General features: G+C 40.6%; 1 protein-coding gene across 3 annotated transcripts in view; it reads left to right on the top strand.

The window, feature by feature from the left end:
• Ttn (titin) overlaps nucleotides 1-18,533 on the top strand; it is a 275,803-nt gene that overhangs the window by 168,879 nt on the left and 88,391 nt on the right. For all 3 annotated transcript variants that reach the window (XM_076569742.1, XM_076569741.1, XM_076569740.1), the window contains 27 exons: nucleotides 298-564; nucleotides 657-796; nucleotides 1,185-1,311; nucleotides 2,107-2,249; nucleotides 5,514-5,637; nucleotides 6,405-6,671; nucleotides 8,310-8,407; nucleotides 9,067-9,235; nucleotides 9,325-9,591; nucleotides 9,699-9,965; nucleotides 10,051-10,329; nucleotides 10,425-10,833; nucleotides 10,938-11,062; nucleotides 11,172-11,438; nucleotides 12,150-12,419; nucleotides 12,509-12,811; nucleotides 12,908-13,210; nucleotides 13,489-13,676; nucleotides 13,782-13,896; nucleotides 14,005-14,289; nucleotides 14,389-14,540; nucleotides 15,513-15,660; nucleotides 15,802-15,979; nucleotides 16,745-16,866; nucleotides 16,959-17,246; nucleotides 17,347-17,643; nucleotides 17,750-17,936. In XM_076569742.1, coding sequence (XP_076425857.1) covers nucleotides 298-564; nucleotides 657-796; nucleotides 1,185-1,311; nucleotides 2,107-2,249; nucleotides 5,514-5,637; nucleotides 6,405-6,671; nucleotides 8,310-8,407; nucleotides 9,067-9,235; nucleotides 9,325-9,591; nucleotides 9,699-9,965; nucleotides 10,051-10,329; nucleotides 10,425-10,833; nucleotides 10,938-11,062; nucleotides 11,172-11,438; nucleotides 12,150-12,419; nucleotides 12,509-12,811; nucleotides 12,908-13,210; nucleotides 13,489-13,676; nucleotides 13,782-13,896; nucleotides 14,005-14,289; nucleotides 14,389-14,540; nucleotides 15,513-15,660; nucleotides 15,802-15,979; nucleotides 16,745-16,866; nucleotides 16,959-17,246; nucleotides 17,347-17,643; nucleotides 17,750-17,936 — 5,785 coding nt within the window. The remainder of the gene's footprint in view (nucleotides 1-297; nucleotides 565-656; nucleotides 797-1,184; nucleotides 1,312-2,106; nucleotides 2,250-5,513; nucleotides 5,638-6,404; nucleotides 6,672-8,309; nucleotides 8,408-9,066; nucleotides 9,236-9,324; nucleotides 9,592-9,698; nucleotides 9,966-10,050; nucleotides 10,330-10,424; nucleotides 10,834-10,937; nucleotides 11,063-11,171; nucleotides 11,439-12,149; nucleotides 12,420-12,508; nucleotides 12,812-12,907; nucleotides 13,211-13,488; nucleotides 13,677-13,781; nucleotides 13,897-14,004; nucleotides 14,290-14,388; nucleotides 14,541-15,512; nucleotides 15,661-15,801; nucleotides 15,980-16,744; nucleotides 16,867-16,958; nucleotides 17,247-17,346; nucleotides 17,644-17,749; nucleotides 17,937-18,533) is intronic.

Raw genomic sequence — 18,533 nt, 5'->3', positions numbered from 1 at the left:
GGACAAATGACACAGGAATATGCTCAAAAGCTCAACTGCATGTGTCCTTTAGGCTATTGGTAATTTTTTAAAAGTCCAAACAGATGAGTTTAAAAGTCAAAGCACATGATTTTGAATCATGATAAGACCTGTGTACTGATTCTCTTCCTAAAATTTAGAAACTAAAGATTCTAAATGATGGACAATTTTGGTACTATTTTAAAGCATGCTTGGAACTCTCTGAGATACCATTAAACCTGCTCAGGGATCCCCAGCTCTCTAGGTGGGTGACGGTTCTCCACTTGTCTTTACCTGCAGAAGGAGACCCATACTTCACAGGAAAGCTTCAAGATTACACAGGCGTGGAGAAGGATGAAGTGATTCTTCAGTGTGAAATCAGCAAAGCAGATGCACCCGTGAAATGGTTTAAGGACGGGAAGGAATTAAAGCCATCTAAAAATGTTGTGATAAAGGCTGATGGCAAGAAGAGGATGCTGATCCTCAAGAAAGCCTTGAAATCGGACATCGGCCAGTATACCTGTGACTGTGGAACAGACCAGACCTCCGGAAAACTTGACATTGAGGGTGAGGAAGTCTCCATGCATCTTCCTGTAGATGCCATGGGCGTCTTCTCTGGCAGAGACTAATAGCACATGTTGACCCTTCATTTTTTGCAGATCGGGAAATTAAACTGGTGCGCCCCCTGTACAGTGTTGAGGTGATGGAGACCGAGACGGCACGCTTTGAAACCGAAATCTCTGAAGATGATATCCATGCCAACTGGAAACTCAAGGGAGAGGCGCTGCTCCAAACACCTGTACGGCTATTTCTGAACCTGTCAGCACTTAAGAGGGATAGCGTGAAATGGAAAAGGACAGGCGAAAAGTCAGAGTGCATGTGGGGCATTTAAAACATGATATCAAGTTCTATATGGGGCCTGGAGCCAAAGAGAGAGGTTGGGGGTCTATGAATGGACTAGGAAGGTCACTTTTGCATTGATTCTTGCTCAACACAGTATAAGTTATATGTATTCTTTTCTAGTGCAGAATTATGCAGCTAAAAGAAATACTTTTCCTGAAAGTACCAGGGAGCTATGTTTGTATATAGCCACTCATTTGTAGCATCCTTTTAAAAATTATATCATATATCTATGAAAGAAGTCTCAACATTACTTGCTGTGAAACACTCTCTCTTCTTTGGTACAGGAATGTGAAATTAAAGAAGAAGGCAAGATACATGTTCTTATCTTACACAACTGTCGCCTGGACCAGACTGGTGGTGTAGATTTCCAAGCTGCCAATGTGAAATCTAGTGCCCACCTCCGAGTTAAGCGTAAGTATTAACATGTTTTTAATTAAAAAAAAAAAACTTACTCTATACTTTCATAAAAAATAAATATGTGTGACATTAATTGAGATTAGAAAATACTATTTGTGTATAAATACTGGCTTTCTTATATTTTTTGACCTCCTGATATAAAAGTCTCAAATTCTAAAGTCCTGACATTTTTAGCACCTTTGTCATTTGAACAACAATAACAAATTAAGCAAGTGACATTTTTCTGCTCTAGCAATTCTTTCATTCAAAAACAGATAAACCTACAGTAGAAACTGAGAATTAAAAATTCTTAAGAAAAAAAAAAGCCGCATCGCTCAAGCGACTGTCCAACTGTAGACCTTTGCTGTGTGGGCATTTTCAACTCAAGAAGGGAGGCAGAAGAATTAGGTTCCCATTTTTGGAAGGTGCAAAGTAGTTGATGGACACGGACAGGCTGTGGGGCCAAGGACCCCTTGTCTCTCCCAATCAGAGCCTTAGTTATTTTGGAGGTCACATACCTTATGTAGCAGCAGGAACTTGACGCCTGGCAGAGAGACAGATGCAGGCCAGATTTCTTGCCGACCTTGTATATCCTGAAGAAGGGGCTCCTGCAAACACCAGCTCTTTGGCTGCGGGCTCTCCCCTTCTCAGCACCACGGGGCCACGTACACATGGGAGTTAAAACAACAGCCAGCCCTGTGGCTCTTTCCTTCTTGAAGAGAACCACCATGGAAATGAAGAATTAAATCTACCTATTCTTGGGGAACTACAGAATGAGTAACACGAGGCATTTTCTTTCCTCTCGCAAAGCGCGGATAATTGGTCTGCTGAGGCCTCTCAAGGATGTCACAGTGACTGCGGGGGAAACAGCCACCTTTGACTGCGAGCTCTCTTATGAGGATATCCCAGTGGAATGGTACCTCAAAGGGAAGAAATTGGAGCCTGATGATAAGGTAAAGCGGGCACACGAGTCGCTGCTTTGCCTTTCTCCCTCGGGGTCGCTTTCATTGTCCTTTGTTCCTTCTTTCTAATGTCCCCTCCACAGACTCTGCAGTTTTTCTCCCTCTAACTTGATTTATGCAGAAACATTAAGATGGAGTTTTCAAATTTATACTCGGTTTAACCTGATGTTAGTTTTTCACTAAAATAGAAATAACCATTTTAAATATGATCAGGTTATAGTTTTTTCTGGGAAAGGAAAAAAAAGGCAAATTCTCCTTAGCCATCAGGGCCAGCTTGTATGAGTGGTGAAAAGAAGGGCTAGGGAAGGGGCTTTCTAACTGGGTTCTCAGCAACAGCCCTGCACACCGGCTCCTCCTGCGTTATCTAGTGCTCTGCAGAGAAGCGCATTAAGAGGAGACTGGAACTCCATTTCAGGCAGTTGCTAGAGTCATAGAGATAACTTCTGAGCAGGTTTTCTCTTCTAGCATTTCTCCAAGGCTATTTTTAACACTCAAGTGCTTTGGGCTGTGCAAATTCTGGAATGCAAGAGGACTATTTAAAGTACAGCTGGTGGACCCGGGGAGAAAGAAGGGTGCTGGGATCCCTGTGTGTAAATGAATAAACTTTTGAGAAGTTTGGGTAAACTACCCTAGCTTTTACTAAAATTCCTGAGGCTCAACATTCAACCCAAAAGGGAAAACTGAGCCATTTATTCAGATAGGCCTACATTGATCTACATATTCTGTACCTCCTGGGCTTCTGTTTGGATCAGGAAATTAAATTTATGCAATCCCTGTTTAGTAAAGAGGTGATACTCAAATTAGCTTGATAATTCATCATGCATTTTGAACTCTTAAAAATAAAACATAGAAAAATATAGGACATTTCATTTTTCTGTGGCTTTTGCATTGCCCAATATTCCAGAAATAGTACTGACCATATGTAAAACTTCTATACAAGTCAAACTTTGAAGACTCAAAAAACATTGGAAGGGGATTTTGTTTCACAAAGAGGCTGAAGAACTTGAGGACATTGCCTTCACGTAGATGTTTGAAAACAGATTTTAAAAATTAGCATTCTACTAAATGACTAAGTCATAACTCAGTAACAGTGGTCTGGTAGATAGGTTCTTCCCATCACACAGAGGACCATGACCTTTGGTTTCCATTGTTACCAACTAGAAAAGGCAGCGGAACATCCCAACTGTAGCATGAGAAATAATCTACACACCAGAAAACTTCTCTTACAACAACGTCTTCTACGTACTGAACCAGGGGCTGGGTTCATCTCAAGTTTCTTGTTTTAATGTGTACATCTTTTTTCCTATTCAGTCTAAGTGGTTTCTTATTTGGGGATCAAACTAGAAGGTTTTTTTTTATTAGAAAAGAAAGATGACTCTCCATTCTAATGCAAAAGCACTACTACTTCGACTTAAAATGTAGATTCCTAAAAATCCTGCATTTGTTTTACATCTATTATCATCATTAAATTTTTTCCTAGGGTTAGGAAGGGCGGGTCTGCTGGAGCCAGAGGGCTTCTCAGCGTGTCCCTGTGCGTAGGAATGTTAATCCATCCCTGTAGCCTCCCAAAATAGTAACCCTTCTATGAACTTGATCTTGGACCTCTTAAATGTCTCTTTTCAAAAAGAATTTAAGTATGAACTGCAAAGTAGCATGTTCACTTATTACAGTTTCTAGGTTTTGTTGAAACTAAGTCTGTTAGCACAAATTGTTCTTGTCATTTTAACTCAGGCCTTTTTAATCTACACTTCGTGTAAAAGTTTTTAACCTCTACACCATGAGTCAGACAGATAAAACAACTTACAGACATGGGAAACTGGAAGACAGCATTTTGGAAATAAACTATTTTTTAATTTCATTTTTTTTTGTTTTGATCCCTTTTGGCCAAGTAAAAACTGCTAAATGCTAAATTCTCAGTGGCTTTTGGTAATTTTGTATTTAAATTTTAACAGCTTGGTAATGCCGCCTGTATTCTTTCAGTGTGCCCCCTTTTAAATTAATAAATGGTAACTATTAGTATTATCATTACATAATCTACCAAAAAATTTGGCATTCGTTTTGTTGGTTTGTTTTTCTATCTGTTGTATTTCCTTTTTTGTTTGCTTTTTGTTTTAACATAGTCAAAATATTGCCTGTGGTCTACATAAGCCGTTTATTGAAAACCCATTATACTCCGGGCAATATATTCAGTGACAGCGAATATCTTATAGCTTTCCTAGAACAATTCAGATGGCAAATCAATGCTTTAATAGGTATTATATATTTGTGTCTGTGTTAGAAACTAAAGTTCCTTTTAAGTAGCTGTAAGTCAAAGTTCAAAATTCACAGTCAGACATTTTTTTAAAGTCCCGTTCAGACTAGACTCTACCTCCTCAGATAAGTAGCAGCTATGTACCTAGGATAAATCTTTACTGTCTCTTAGCTGTGTATTAGTCTTTATTATTGTTTTAGCTGTTCTCAATATTAAGGGCAATTATATGAATAACTATGCCATGTTCTTGTTTGAGGAAAATACTTTTCAGAGAAACTGTATTCCTGACTCTTTCTTCAACCCCTAGCAAAATAAATACAAATATTTTCACTAGAAAACAGTTGACATAATTCTTAACTCTAAGTGGACACTTAAGCAGTTTGAAAACCAATCTCAACAACAGAGCAGAGCTTTTGAGAAATCTTAGATTCTAGAACTAGACAAACCCCAGTCTTCTCATTGTACTTCCAGAAAGACTCTACCTATAACAGCACCAATAATACCTGATTTTCCCTCTACTGATGCTCAAATATGGGGAAACAGAAGAGTCAACATCAAAGAAATTTGATAACAAAATTCAGAAATTGTACAAATTAATCATGGATCGCATTCATTTGCAAAGTAAATTGCTAAAATAAATGGGAGAGGAGTTCTAGCTTGTCATTCCGTGATCATCACCTTCCTTTAGAATATACAATTTTCTTTCAGAAGAAAAAGAAAATCTACTTTCAGCGTACAGTAGCCAATCATTTTTTCTTTCATTTTTTTATCTTCTCTAAAGTCTTTCTTTCTGCACACAAAACCCAAAGCAAAACAGAAATGCATACATATTTATAATTATATGTATTTTTCACAGGATCAGAAATATAAGTAAAAATTGGTCTGTGCAAGTTCAATATGAAAGGTTACCTCATATTTATACAGTGGTATTTAAGAAAGCCTAAAATGTTCCTGAAAGTTTTGGTGGCTATTTCATTACCTGTACTCTTTAAACACTCACCTAGGTGGTGACGCGTTCAGAAGGAAGAGTTCACACGCTCACCCTGAGGGATGTGAAGCTAGAAGATGCAGGAGAAGTCCAACTGACAGCAAAGGATTTCAAAACCCAGGCCAACCTCTTCGTGAAAGGTAATTGCAAAGCTTATTCCTGAATGCGCATGTCATGAAGAGAATCATAAATAATGCATCCTCTTCGTTGTTTTTGTGCAAGAGTATCACACATCATTAAAATTAATTCTCCCAACGTCTAATTTTACATTTTGGCACAACAAAATAAAAGTTGTTTTTTTAATGGTGAGGCAGTGTGCACACCTTTAATCCTAGCACTCGGGAGGCAGAGGCAGGCAGATCTCTGTGAGTTCAAGGCCAGCCTGGTCTACAGAGCGAGATCCAGGACAGTCAGGGCTACACAGAGAAACCCTGTCTCAGGAAAACAAAAAGACTAATATGGGTTTTACATATTCTTTTTGTCTTTTATTATTGTATTTTCAACTAGTTTCAAAAACAACTGGTGAAATAATAATTGCCAACCCATTTAATGAAAATGTTGGCCATTATTTCCTTTTTGTTTCATAATTATTTTATAATTATTTTTCTTGTAAGCCTAACATTGAAGAGGCAGAGGCAGAAGGATTGCCACAAGTTTGAAACCAGCCTGGTCTACATAATGAGTTTCCAGGCTCGCCAGGGGGAGGGGGGAAAAAACAGAAATTTTTTTCCTCTGTATGTATGAATAATGATAAAACACCATTATTTAAGGAAAACATCTAAGTGAAAAATAGCTTCCCAAATGAGTAAACTTAAAAGAGAAGCAGCCCTGGAGATGCCAGGGGGAGTTAGAGAAAGTTCTGGAACTCTTGGAGAAGGAAAGCAGCTAATAAGTATGATTCTTTCAGAACCCCCAGTTGAGTTCACTAAGCCTCTTGAAGACCAGACGGTCGAAGAGGAGGCCACTGCAGTACTGGAGTGTGAAGTGTCCAGAGAAAATGCCAAGGTGAAATGGTTCAAAAATGGCACAGAAATCCTCAAGAGCAAGAAATATGACATCATCGAGGATGGCAGGGTCAGGAAACTCATTATACATGGTTGCACCCCAGAGGATATTAAAACGTACACTTGCGATGCTAAGGATTTTAAGACCTCCTGTAACCTGAATGTTGTTCGTAAGTATTCCTTCACAGGACTTAGCATTTGCAACTCTTTGTAGCAAAAAAAAAAAAACCAAGACACTTTATGCATGCCCTTCTCGGCCTAATCATAATTCTTGGCAACTTACAGTATGGATGCTGACCTAACCTGATACTTCACACATTTCTTTAGAAACCTTCTTGTGTCCTGTCTGGTCTTGAGAAAAGTATCGAGCACTTTTCACTATACTGCTGGGTTCTTTGTCTGTATGTGGTTATGCCCACTACGTGAATATCCTTCTAGAGATGAAAACAAACTGAATCAAAAGAGAAGCACAGAACCCTGGTTGCATTTGGAAGGAAGATAAGTTTTCAGGCCTGGAGAATATCTGAGAAATGAGAATGAAAGTTGTTTAGATAGGAACATACTTGAGAACAACTGTAATAGGACAAAGCCCAATCACATAATTCAATCTGGGAATAAGGATGGATGAGAAGCTGAATGAGGTCCAGGTTCTTTAAGTCCTGGATTCTTTGAATGAAGAACGCTATCATTTTTACTGCTGCTTCTTCCCCTGTTAGAAAAATAACCCTTTATCTCAGTATACCAACGGCTAGCTAGCTCATTTGCTTTGTCCAGCAAAACATTTTTCATGGTATAGTTTTGTGCAGTATTTGTTTGGCTCTGTTGCTTCTCGTCTGTCAACAACTAAAACCTAGTGGCTTTGACTGTGCTGCCGGCGTCTTGTACTTTTGTCACTCTTGCCATGCCTTGGCTCCCCACTTTCACTCACCTCAGAGTAGCCCCGTGGGGTTTCTTCCCCTTGTCATCTACTTCCTCTTGGAGAAGGCTCAGCCATGAGGGCTTATCTTCAAGCCTAGCAGCTAGCGTTGGTCTGAGAAGCTACTGATCAAGAAGGGTCGACTTGGAAAGGCCTTGTAAGGAGCTCTGAAAGCTGGAAGGGCAAAGAGGCAGCTGCCCCATCCTGCACAGCAGCAGTCAGAAATCTGGAGATGCATGAACCAACAGATATGAAAGCCAAATCAGCGCCCCATGTAGAACCCTGTTTGTCACACTAATACATGCCTGACTTGCGTGTGAAATCTTTAAACTTGCTGAGTCAAACATGAAAAGCTGTATATACGTGATTCCAACTGGACTCATGCCGATTTTAGGCCTTCAGCTATTGCCTTTGAATTCAGACTATTGTCTTTGAATTCTACTGGTTTCCAAATAATATCCTGCAACTCTGGTATAGTACCAAAAGAAAGAAGGTATTTCCTTCAGTAATCATTCAAAAGAGCTGAGATGGATCTCAGCTTGAAAGAACATGGTAGCACAGTCAGACACAATGCATGAGAAGTAGACAGTGCAGAAGCAAAGCATCATTCCCAATGGAAGCTGCAAGAGATTTCAACGTCAGTGGTGATCTATTAAGATGGGAAGAGAAAAAAAAAAGTCCTGCAAAAAGGAGTCACTTCTTGCTGGGTGGTGGCTGTGCAGCCTTTAGTCTCAGCACTTGGGAGGCAAAGGCAGGCAGATCTCTGAGAAACCTTGTCTTGAAAAACCAAAAGAGAAGGAGAGGGAGTCACTTTTTCTTAAAGTATACCAGAAAAACAATCAGGATAAATTTGCAGGAGCCTTGTTTGAATTCCAATGCCATTCTCTTACAGCTCCTCACGTGGAATTCCTAAGACCACTCACGGACCTTCAAGTTAAAGAAAAAGAAACAGCTCGGTTTGAGTGTGAAATTTCCAAGGAAAATGCCAAGGTCTGTGACTACATGGTGCTATCTTAGATTATCAAGTAACTTTGTTTACTTTCGGTCAGCTAGAAGGAAAGAAAAAAGTAGCTAAATCTTCTCTCTGACTCCCATTTTAGAATAAAGATTATTTTAGCATGAAAGATGGACTGATTTAATTTTTCCCTTTAGTATTACTCAGTAGAAAAACCTTGAACTCATAAGATACTTATTCAGAGTCATTTGGAATTGGCGTTTTTTTAAGATTTAAAAAAAAAAATCAAAAGTAGTAATTCCATATCTTAGCTAAGTATTTCTGATTGCCATGAACTATTATTATTGCCAAATTCCTTCAATTTTCAGTCTATTTCCACAGCAGTGGAGCTTGTTTATGTGAGATCTAAGGCCCCCCTAAGACTCAAGACTTGCAAAATCCTGTTATTTTTTTCATAATTGGTAGTAGTAGGACAGCAGGTCAACAGTACTTTGTACCTTCGTTCTTGCTTTTATATTTATATTTTTTATTTGTCCTCCTTTATACTATACTGTTCATGGTTTTTTTTATAAATACTATAATGTCTTATGATTAATTTTAAAAAAGCCCTCAGGATCCTAGTGCATGATAGGGCTACCAGGTAAGGGACAACATGAAAACTGATTGAAAAAAATCTATTTGTCCTAAAATACAGGTTCAGTGGTTTAAAGACGGTGCTGAGATTAAAAAGGGCAAAAAGTATGACATCATTTCTAAGGGGGCAGTACGAATTCTTGTCGTCAACAAATGTCTACTGAATGATGAGGCAGAATATTCCTGTGAAGTGAGGACCGCCAGAACTTCCGGCATGCTGACAGTTCTTGGTGAGTGTGAAGGCTTTCTTCGCCTACATGTACTAGTCAGGAAAACCCACCTCCGGTTTTACTGAATGATTGTGGGTTCTTTTCTACAGAGGAAGAAGCTGTCTTCACAAAAAATCTTGCTAACCTTGAAGTTAGTGAAGGAGACACTATCAAACTGGTGTGCGAAGTCTCCAAGCCTGGGGCAGAAGTGATTTGGTACAAAGGGGATGAGGAGATCATAGAAACAGGAAGATTTGAAATACTTACTGATGGAAGGAAGAGAATCCTGATTGTTCAGAATGCGCAGCTTGAGGACGCGGGCAGCTACAACTGTCGACTCCCAAGTTCCCGGACAGACGGCAAGGTCAAAGTACACGGTATGAACATCTCAGTGAAGGGCATTTTATTTCTAGTTATTCATTCTTGTAACAATTAAGATACAAATGCCTATGTTTTCAGTGTCTTCCAACTTTTTCCTTTCCAGAGCTTGCTGCTGAATTCATCTCAAAGCCTCAAAACCTTGAAATACTTGAAGGAGAAAAGGCTGAGTTTGTCTGCACTATCTCCAAAGAAAGCTTCGAAGTTCAGTGGAAGAGGGATGACCAGACACTTGAATCTGGAGATAAATATGACATCATTGCTGAGGGCAAAAAGAGAGTCCTAGTTGTGAAAGATGCCACATTACAAGACATGGGCACTTACGTAGTCATGGTTGGGGCTGCCAGAGCCGCGGCTCACCTGACAGTCATTGGTAAGTTTCTCCTCGCTTCTTCGGATTGATGTATTTGCCGTTTGGGTCCTTTGTCATGCTACAAAGTCTTACTGCTTGTTTACAGAAAAGCTCAAGATCATAGTTCCTCTCAAGGACACCAAAGTGAAGGAACAACAAGAGGTTGTCTTCAACTGTGAAGTCAATACTGAAGGTGCCAAAGCCAAATGGTTCAGAAATGAAGAAGCCATATTTGATAGTTCCAAATACATCATTCTCCAAAAAGATCTGGTCTACACTCTCAGAATCAGGGATGCACGCCTAGATGACCAAGCCAACTACAACGTGTCTTTGACCAACCACAGAGGGGAAAACGTTAAAAGTGCAGCCAATCTCATTGTGGAAGGTATGCGACTTAGATGGTCCTGGAGAATTTTTTTTCCCAGCAGTTCATATTATGCAGTCCACTAAATTCAACATTATTGTTCTTTATTATCACAGAGGAAGATCTTAGGATTGTTGAACCTCTTAAAGATATTGAAACAATGGAGAAGAAATCAGTCACGTTCTGGTGCAAGGTGAATCGTCTCAACGTAACACTGAAGTGGACCAAAAATGGAGAAGAAGTGGCCTTTGACAACCGTATCACGTACCGAATTGATAAGTACAAGCACTCCCTGATCATCAAGGACTGTGGCTTTCCAGATGAAGGTGAATACATTGTTACAGCAGGCCAAGACAAATCCGTCGCAGAGCTGCTCATCATAGAAGCCCCGACAGAATTCGTGGAGCACCTGGAAGACCAGACGGTCACAGAGTTTGATGACGCTGTCTTTTCCTGCCAGCTCTCCAGAGAGAAAGCCAATGTCAAATGGTACAGAAACGGAAGAGAAATCAAGGAAGGCAAAAAGTATGCAAAAAGCCTTGGATGCCCTTGGCCTGCTGTTTTTGTGTGCACTTTGATAGGCTAACACTCGGGCCACAAGCTGACTAATCATTCAATCTCTCCTTCAGATACAAATTTGAAAAAGATGGGAGCATCCACAGACTCATTATAAAGGACTGTCGGCTGGAAGATGAGTGTGAATACGCTTGTGGTGTGGAGGACAGGAAGTCCCGAGCTAGACTCTTTGTGGAAGGTATTGTATTGGCTTCGGGAATAATTCCAGCTGAAGCGACAGTTGTTTACAGTGCTGATTAAAAAAATACAAGTATATGTATGTTTTCATTTTTACATTTTCTTTCCAGAAATCCCCGTTGAGATTATCAGACCTCCTCAAGATATTCTTGAAGCCCCTGGTGCCGACGTTATCTTTTTGGCCGAGCTCAACAAAGATAAAGTGGAGGTCCAATGGCTTAGAAATAACATGGTTGTTGTCCAGGGCGACAAGCACCAGATGATGAGTGAAGGAAAGATACACAGGCTACAGATTTGTGATATTAAGCCACGTGACCAGGGTGAATACAGATTCATTGCCAAAGATAAAGAAGCCAGGGCTAAACTTGAGTTAGCTGGTAAGTCGCCTTCTTTGGCTTTGCAGTGTTCTCATGAAATCACAGGTCTTACGTAGATTTCAGATTTTACAGTTATAGCAAAATACTCCTTGTGAAAGCCTATGGTTTTCAAACCCATTTCACGTCTTAGATACTCTGCTTTTTCTTACTATAAAGAGGAAGTTAATGGCATTCACATCATACCATTGGATTATTCCTGGCACATGGCAGCTGCACATGAATTTATAGAATTAAGGGCAATCCCTTACTCTACTGCTGTACAACTCCTATGGGTCTTTTACATATATTCTCATCTGGACCCAAGATGCCTGCATAGGTTGTTCTAAAAACCCCATTGGTATATCTTGTACATAAGAAATTGTCTGATTTATCCTGAACTAAGTATGCAGTACTTTATCTGAAACCTATTTTATAAAATAATTTCAACAACAAAAGCAAACCCATTTCACTATATTCTAGGTTCACCTGTACTATTTTTAATGAAGACTGGATAGTAATGGCTGTATGCCCTTTTCAACCATCTTTTTCTAAAGGCTGATAGTTTGAGTAGAGAATTATTATAATCCTCCCACAGTGTTCTCTGCTATAAGATTACTGTGGCATACTTCCAAGGTTATGATGATGTTAGCAAATGTATAGTTAAAAAATCTATGCCATAGTATGACTCCAGTGTATAACTCAAACATGTTTGTATGTACTCTTTCTCACTAGCTGCACCTAAAATCAAGACAGCTGATCAGGATCTTGTGGTTGATGCTGGGCAACCCCTGACAATGGTAGTGCCCTACGATGCCTACCCCAAAGCAGAAGCTGAGTGGTTTAAAGAAAACGAACCCCTGTCTACAAAAACTGTGGACACTACAGCTGAACAGACTTCTTTCAGAATCTTAGAAGCCAAGAAAGAAGACAAGGGGAGGTATAAAATTGTGCTTCAGAACAAGCATGGGAAAGCAGAAGGCTTCATCAATTTACAAGTGATTGGTAAGCCACCCAGTCACTCAAACTTGATTGGCCACGGTACGGCTTAAAGGCATAGCACCACTAAAACTTCTGTGATTTGTAAATTACAGATGTTCCTGGGCCTGTCCGTAACTTAGAAGTGACAGAAACATTTGATGGTGAAGTAAGCCTCGCTTGGGAAGAACCATTAACAGACGGTGGGAGCAAAATCATAGGTTATGTTGTTGAAAGGCGTGATATCAAGAGAAAGACCTGGGTTCTGGTCACTGACCGAGCAGACAGCTGTGAGTTTACCGTCACCGGCCTCCAGAAAGGAGGAGTGGAGTACCTCTTCCGTGTGAGTGCAAGGAACAGAGTTGGCACTGGAGAGCCAGTAGAAACTGACAATCCTGTAGAAGCCAGGAGTAAATACGGTAAGAAGTATTTAAGTAAACTGCCACCTAGCTAGCATTGTGTTCATCCCCAACAAAATCCAAATTCATATGTGCTTCTTCTGTGGTGACCTCCAGATGTCCCGGGCCCTCCACTGAACGTCACCATCACTGATGTGAATCGATTTGGTGTCTCACTGACGTGGGAGCCACCAGAGTATGACGGAGGTGCTGAAATCACCAACTATGTGATTGAATTGAGAGACAAGACTTCTATCAGGTGGGACACTGCCATGACAGTAAGAGCTGAGGACCTGTCAGCAACTGTCACTGATGTGGTCGAAGGACAGGAGTATAGTTTCCGTGTCAGAGCCCAGAACCGAATCGGAGTTGGGAAACCAAGTACAGCCACACCCTTTGTCAAAGTTGCTGATCCAATAGGTAAGATCATCATCGTCGTCTTCATCATCATCATCATCATAAAAGGAAATAAACACTGCATGCAACCAAAGAATTAAATCTGTTCATTCAAGTAATTCTGATCAAATAAAACATAACAAAAGGGAGAACATCAAAAAATTTAGAACAAAATTGTAAAAGCCAAGACTGTGCCCAAATACTTCATAAACTTGTTTTGATAGGATTGTTAGGATTATTCCATGTCTTAATAAATTGTCACTCAATAAAATTGTTTGTCCCAAATCTTTCTGTCATTCTAGAGAGGCCAAGTCCTCCCGTGAACCTAAGTTCCTCAGATCAGACGCAGTCATCAGTTCGGCTCACATGGGAGCCTCCTCTGAAAGACGGAGGCAGCCCAATACTGGGCTATATCATTGAAAGATGTGAGGAAGGAAAAGATAACTGGATTCGCTGCAATATGAAGCCTGTCCCTGAACTGACTTACAAGGTAAGGAGCTTGCATCTTAAATATGTGTTGCATCTTAAATATATATATATATGTTCATGAGCTTAAATGAATATGATGTTAACATATACTAACTTGTAATTTTAGGTCACTGGATTGCATAAAGGGAACAAATATTTATATAGAGTATCTGCAGAAAATGCAGCTGGTGTTTCAGATCCATCTGAGATCCTCGGTCCTCTCACAGCTGATGATGCCTTTGGTAAATGGACATTTTACTTTTTTAAACTAGGGATAACACATACCTTCTTTGGTGTACCAGGGACATAAATATAATACTAGAAATTCGTTGATTTTTCTTTTTTTGTAGTTGAACCAACAATGGATTTAAGTGCATTTAAAGATGGTCTGGAAGTTATCGTCCCAAATCCCATCAAGATCCTGGTCCCAAGCACAGGCTATCCAAGACCAAAAGCCACCTGGACTTTTGGAGATCAAGTTCTAGAAGAGGGAGATCGTGTGAAAATAAAGACCATATCAGCCTATGCCGAACTTGTCATTTCTCCAAGTGAACGGCCAGACAAGGGTATTTACACACTCACGTTAGAAAATCCCGTGAAGTCCATTTCTGGAGAAATTGATGTCAATGTCATCGGTAAGGAATTAAACTCTTGCTAGCTAATGTGATTTGGCTATATAAACACATATTGGCTTCAATCATATTGACTTCCACTCTTTTTTTTTTTTTAATTAGCTCCCCCAAGTGCACCCAAAGAGCTGAAATTTAGTGACATAACAAAGGATTCTGTACATTTGACTTGGGAACCACCAGACGATGATGGAGGAAGTCCACTCACTGGATATGTTATTGAAAAGAGAGAAATGAGCCGGAAAACATGGACAAAAGTGAGTGTTACATAGTAAAGCAGCAATTTTAGAAATGAGAGGAGGAGGCTGGGAAGCCATTCAGATGGGCCATGGGCCACATCATTTTACCTTTGTCTCATGAAAAAGTATCAACCCCTTTTTATCGGTTTTTGGGTGATTTAGCCAGGGGTTGCTATGGTTGTCCCATGTTGTTTTCACCTGGGCTGGATTAACACATAAAGGAAAGCTTCTCTCCATACTCTGTGTCTAATGAGTAGCCACGAGGCGCGCACTGGGCTAGAAGCCATTCCAAAGGAAATACTTATTGCCCCAGTGGCCCTGTTCTTCCTCGTGGCACTAGATTCACCTTGGGTGACCTCATCTGCCATTGTTGTCTCCATTTATGCAGGTTATAAACTATAGTTACGTGTGTGTGTGTGTGTGTGTGTGTGTGTGTGTGTGTGTGTGTGTGTGTGTGTGTGTATTACATGGATCTTCACTGCACACATTTTGCAGTACTAGAAATAAAACTTAGATGCTTGCACATGCTAGACAGCAACTACATCACAGAGTTCACCCCCAGCCCACTATTACTCTCATTAAAATTAAATTTCTAACAAACAAACTACCATCCTTTTAACGCACACAAACTATTAATTTCTCATTGTATTTATTTTTAATATTATTATAATCCATCTTGCTGTTTTTTCCCCCAGTACAAAATTAGTATGAGACTAACACTAAGCTTTCCTTCAAAACAGCTTTAGAGTAAGCAAGATACAGTGGCACATGCTTGTAGAAGCTAAGGCAGGACTGTGGATTTAGAGCCAACCCGGACTCTACAGTAGGAGTAGACTCTAGGCCAGCCTGGGCTAAATAGAAAATCCCAGTCTTAAAGAACAAATAGTTTGTATCTGTACTCATGGCAAAAAAAAAAAAAAAAAAAAAAAAATCTTTTGACTTGAGGAAATACTCGGGGAAGATAATCAATGAGCTGTTTCTTTGTCCCAGGTTATGGACTTTGTGACTGATCTAGAATTCACAGTTCCTGACCTTGTTCAAGGAAAGGAGTATCTGTTCAAAGTCTGTGCTCGAAACAAGTGTGGCCCTGGGGAACCTGCATATACCGATGAACCTGTAAACATGTCTGCTCCTGCAAGTGAGTGCACGCCTGGTCTGCGTTATCCACTTTTGGCTTTAGACCCGGCGTTGAAGTTTGGGGGGGAAGGCACAGGCTGTAGCATGGAACTAACTGGTGAGCAGCCTGTCTAAGATTAATGCCCTCCTTTAAATATGACAGCGGTACCTGACCCACCAGAGAATCTTAAATGGAGAGACCGGACTGCCAAGAGCATCTTCCTGACATGGGATCCTCCTAAAAATGATGGTGGCTCACGTATCAAAGGATATATAGTTGAAAAATGCCCGCGTGGTTCTGATAAGTGGGTTGCCTGCGGAGAGCCTGTTGCAGACACAAAGTAGGTGTTTGTTTTTTTTAAAATGGACATGTGAATAATTCTGATTCCTACTCACTAGAAAGGATTTTACCTGGGCAAGGTTAAATGTTAACTTTCTTCACCAAGAATTCCCCTCGTATACCTATATCTGGCTTTACAAAGTTCTGAGTGTGGATAGCCTTGTTCAGAGTTTTCATTAGTTATGATATTTGAAAAGACCAGTCACCAGCCAAGCAGAGCTTGGTCCCGGAAACCTGACTGGGGCGACACAGGAATGAAGGAATGGAAGACACACAGATGTGCACAGGAAAGCTGTGATCCTATGGGGGTGTGCTCACTGTAACAGAGGACACCTACTATGCTACAGGAAACCCAGCAGCTTATTATGGACAGCAAAAAGGGGAGGGCTTAGACAGTCTCAGTGGGAGGTCTGGGTGGGGTGATGTAAACATCCCAGAGGAAGAAGCTGTGTTGACAATGTGTATACACTAGTCTTACCTAAAGGTCAATTGTGTGTCAACACTGGCACTTAGACCAGAGGAAGCCTTTGCCATTTCCATGGGTCTGAGGACATGGTTGCGCTCATGTGAACAACACAGTTCATCAGGATTTCATCCATTCCCTGACACATTTGGTGCTTCCTCCCCTCCCCACAGTCCAGATACTTCATTTAAAAGCCAGGACTATGTTAGTGGTAGGAATTTTAGAAAAATAACTATACTACATAACTGTAAGTTTAATAGATTATTTCCATGACAATAAACCCCCTATTTTGTTTTCTGACAGAATGGAAGTGACAGGTCTTGAGGAAGGGAAATGGTATGCCTACCGTGTGAAAGCCTTGAACAGGCAAGGGGCTAGCAAGCCAAGCAAACCCACAGAAGAAATCCAAGCGGTGGACACACAGGGTATTTAGCATTTCCTTCTTGTCTTGTCGGTCAGGCCTCTGGCCTTGCCTGCTTGAACATTCTAAGAACATGCATAATCTTTTCCAATGCAGAGGCTCCTGAGATCTTCCTGGATGTGAAGCTCCTTGCTGGTCTCACTGTGAAAGCCGGCACAAAGATTGAGCTTCCGGCCACTGTGACTGGAAAGCCTGAGCCTAAAATAACCTGGACAAAGGCTGACACCCTGCTGAAGCCAGACCAAAGAATCACCATTGAAAACGTCCCTAAGAAGTCCACAGTGACGATCACGGACAGCAAGAGAAGCGACACTGGTACATATATCATAGAAGCTGTGAACGTCTGCGGCCGGGCCACCGCCGTGGTGGAAGTCAACGTCTTGGGTAAGCGGGGCTCTTCTTTTTAAAAGGATTAAATTCACCATGGCTATTCGAACAGAACACCGTTTAAAACACTTTTTTCCCCATGTAATACCATCCACAGATAAACCCGGACCACCAGCGGCTTTTGACATCACAGATGTAACCAATGAGTCTTGTCTTCTGACATGGAACCCTCCGAGAGATGACGGTGGATCTAAGATCACAAACTACGTTGTGGAGAGAAAGGCAACAGACAGCGATGTGTGGCATAAGCTCTCATCAACGGTTAAGGACACCAACTTCAAGGCAACCAAATTAACACCCAACAAAGAGTACATCTTCAGAGTTGCTGCAGAGAACATGTATGGCGTTGGTGAACCAGTCCAGGCTGCGCCAATAGTAGCCAAATATCAATTTGGTAAGATTCTCAACCTGCTAGCCCAAAAGAACAAAAAAGGACACTTACTTGCATTTAGGTGTTGGATACAGAACATGACTCTTTTATGTCATTATCCTATCTGTAGATCCCCCTGGCCCTCCAACTCGCCTAGAACCCTCTGACATCACTAAAGACGCAGTGACCCTCACATGGTGTGAACCAGATGATGATGGCGGCAGCCCCATCACTGGGTACTGGGTGGAAAGATTAGATCCTGACACTGATAAATGGGTCCGATGCAATAAAATGCCAGTAAAGGACACAACATACAGGTAAGCCCCACCCTGCAGCTCCATCGTGTTGGAAAATAGCAACATACTCGGTTGTTTGCACTTGAGTATTCCTTTTGATCTTGTGTGAGTACAAATTTAGAGATTTTAATCACTTTTACTTCTATTGCCCATTGGCACATAATTCTTTTTTTTTTTTTTTTTTTTTTTTTTTTGGTTTTTCGAGACAGGGTTTCTCTGTGTAGCTTTGTGCCTTTTTCCTGGAACTCACTTGGTAGTCCAGGCTGGCCTCGAACTCACAGAGATCCACCTGGCTCTGCCTCCCGAGTGCTGGGATTAAAGGTGTGCGCCACCTCCGCCCGGCTGGCACATAATTCTTAAACGACACAAATACCATCCAATGGCACATACCTGTTATCGCTAAAATAGTAACTTTCTAGGAGTTTCAAAGCATTTGGTCTTCCAATATATTATAGTAACTGATAATGATAGTTATGATTTGAGAGATATATTTGGCCCAATATAAAGAATGTGATGGTACAGTTAAAAATAATTTTAAATTTATGTTGAAGTATTTTCAGTTAAATTAACAAATTGATTCTCACTGTTTAAATAAATTAGCCTCTTATATGTATAGTA

This window comes from Peromyscus maniculatus, chromosome 4 (genome assembly GCF_049852395.1).
Source record: "Peromyscus maniculatus bairdii isolate BWxNUB_F1_BW_parent chromosome 4, HU_Pman_BW_mat_3.1, whole genome shotgun sequence".
Taxonomy (NCBI): Eukaryota; Metazoa; Chordata; class Mammalia; order Rodentia; family Cricetidae; genus Peromyscus; species Peromyscus maniculatus.
Note: the sequence above shows the minus strand (reverse complement) of the source record. Positions and strands in the feature narration are given on the sequence as shown.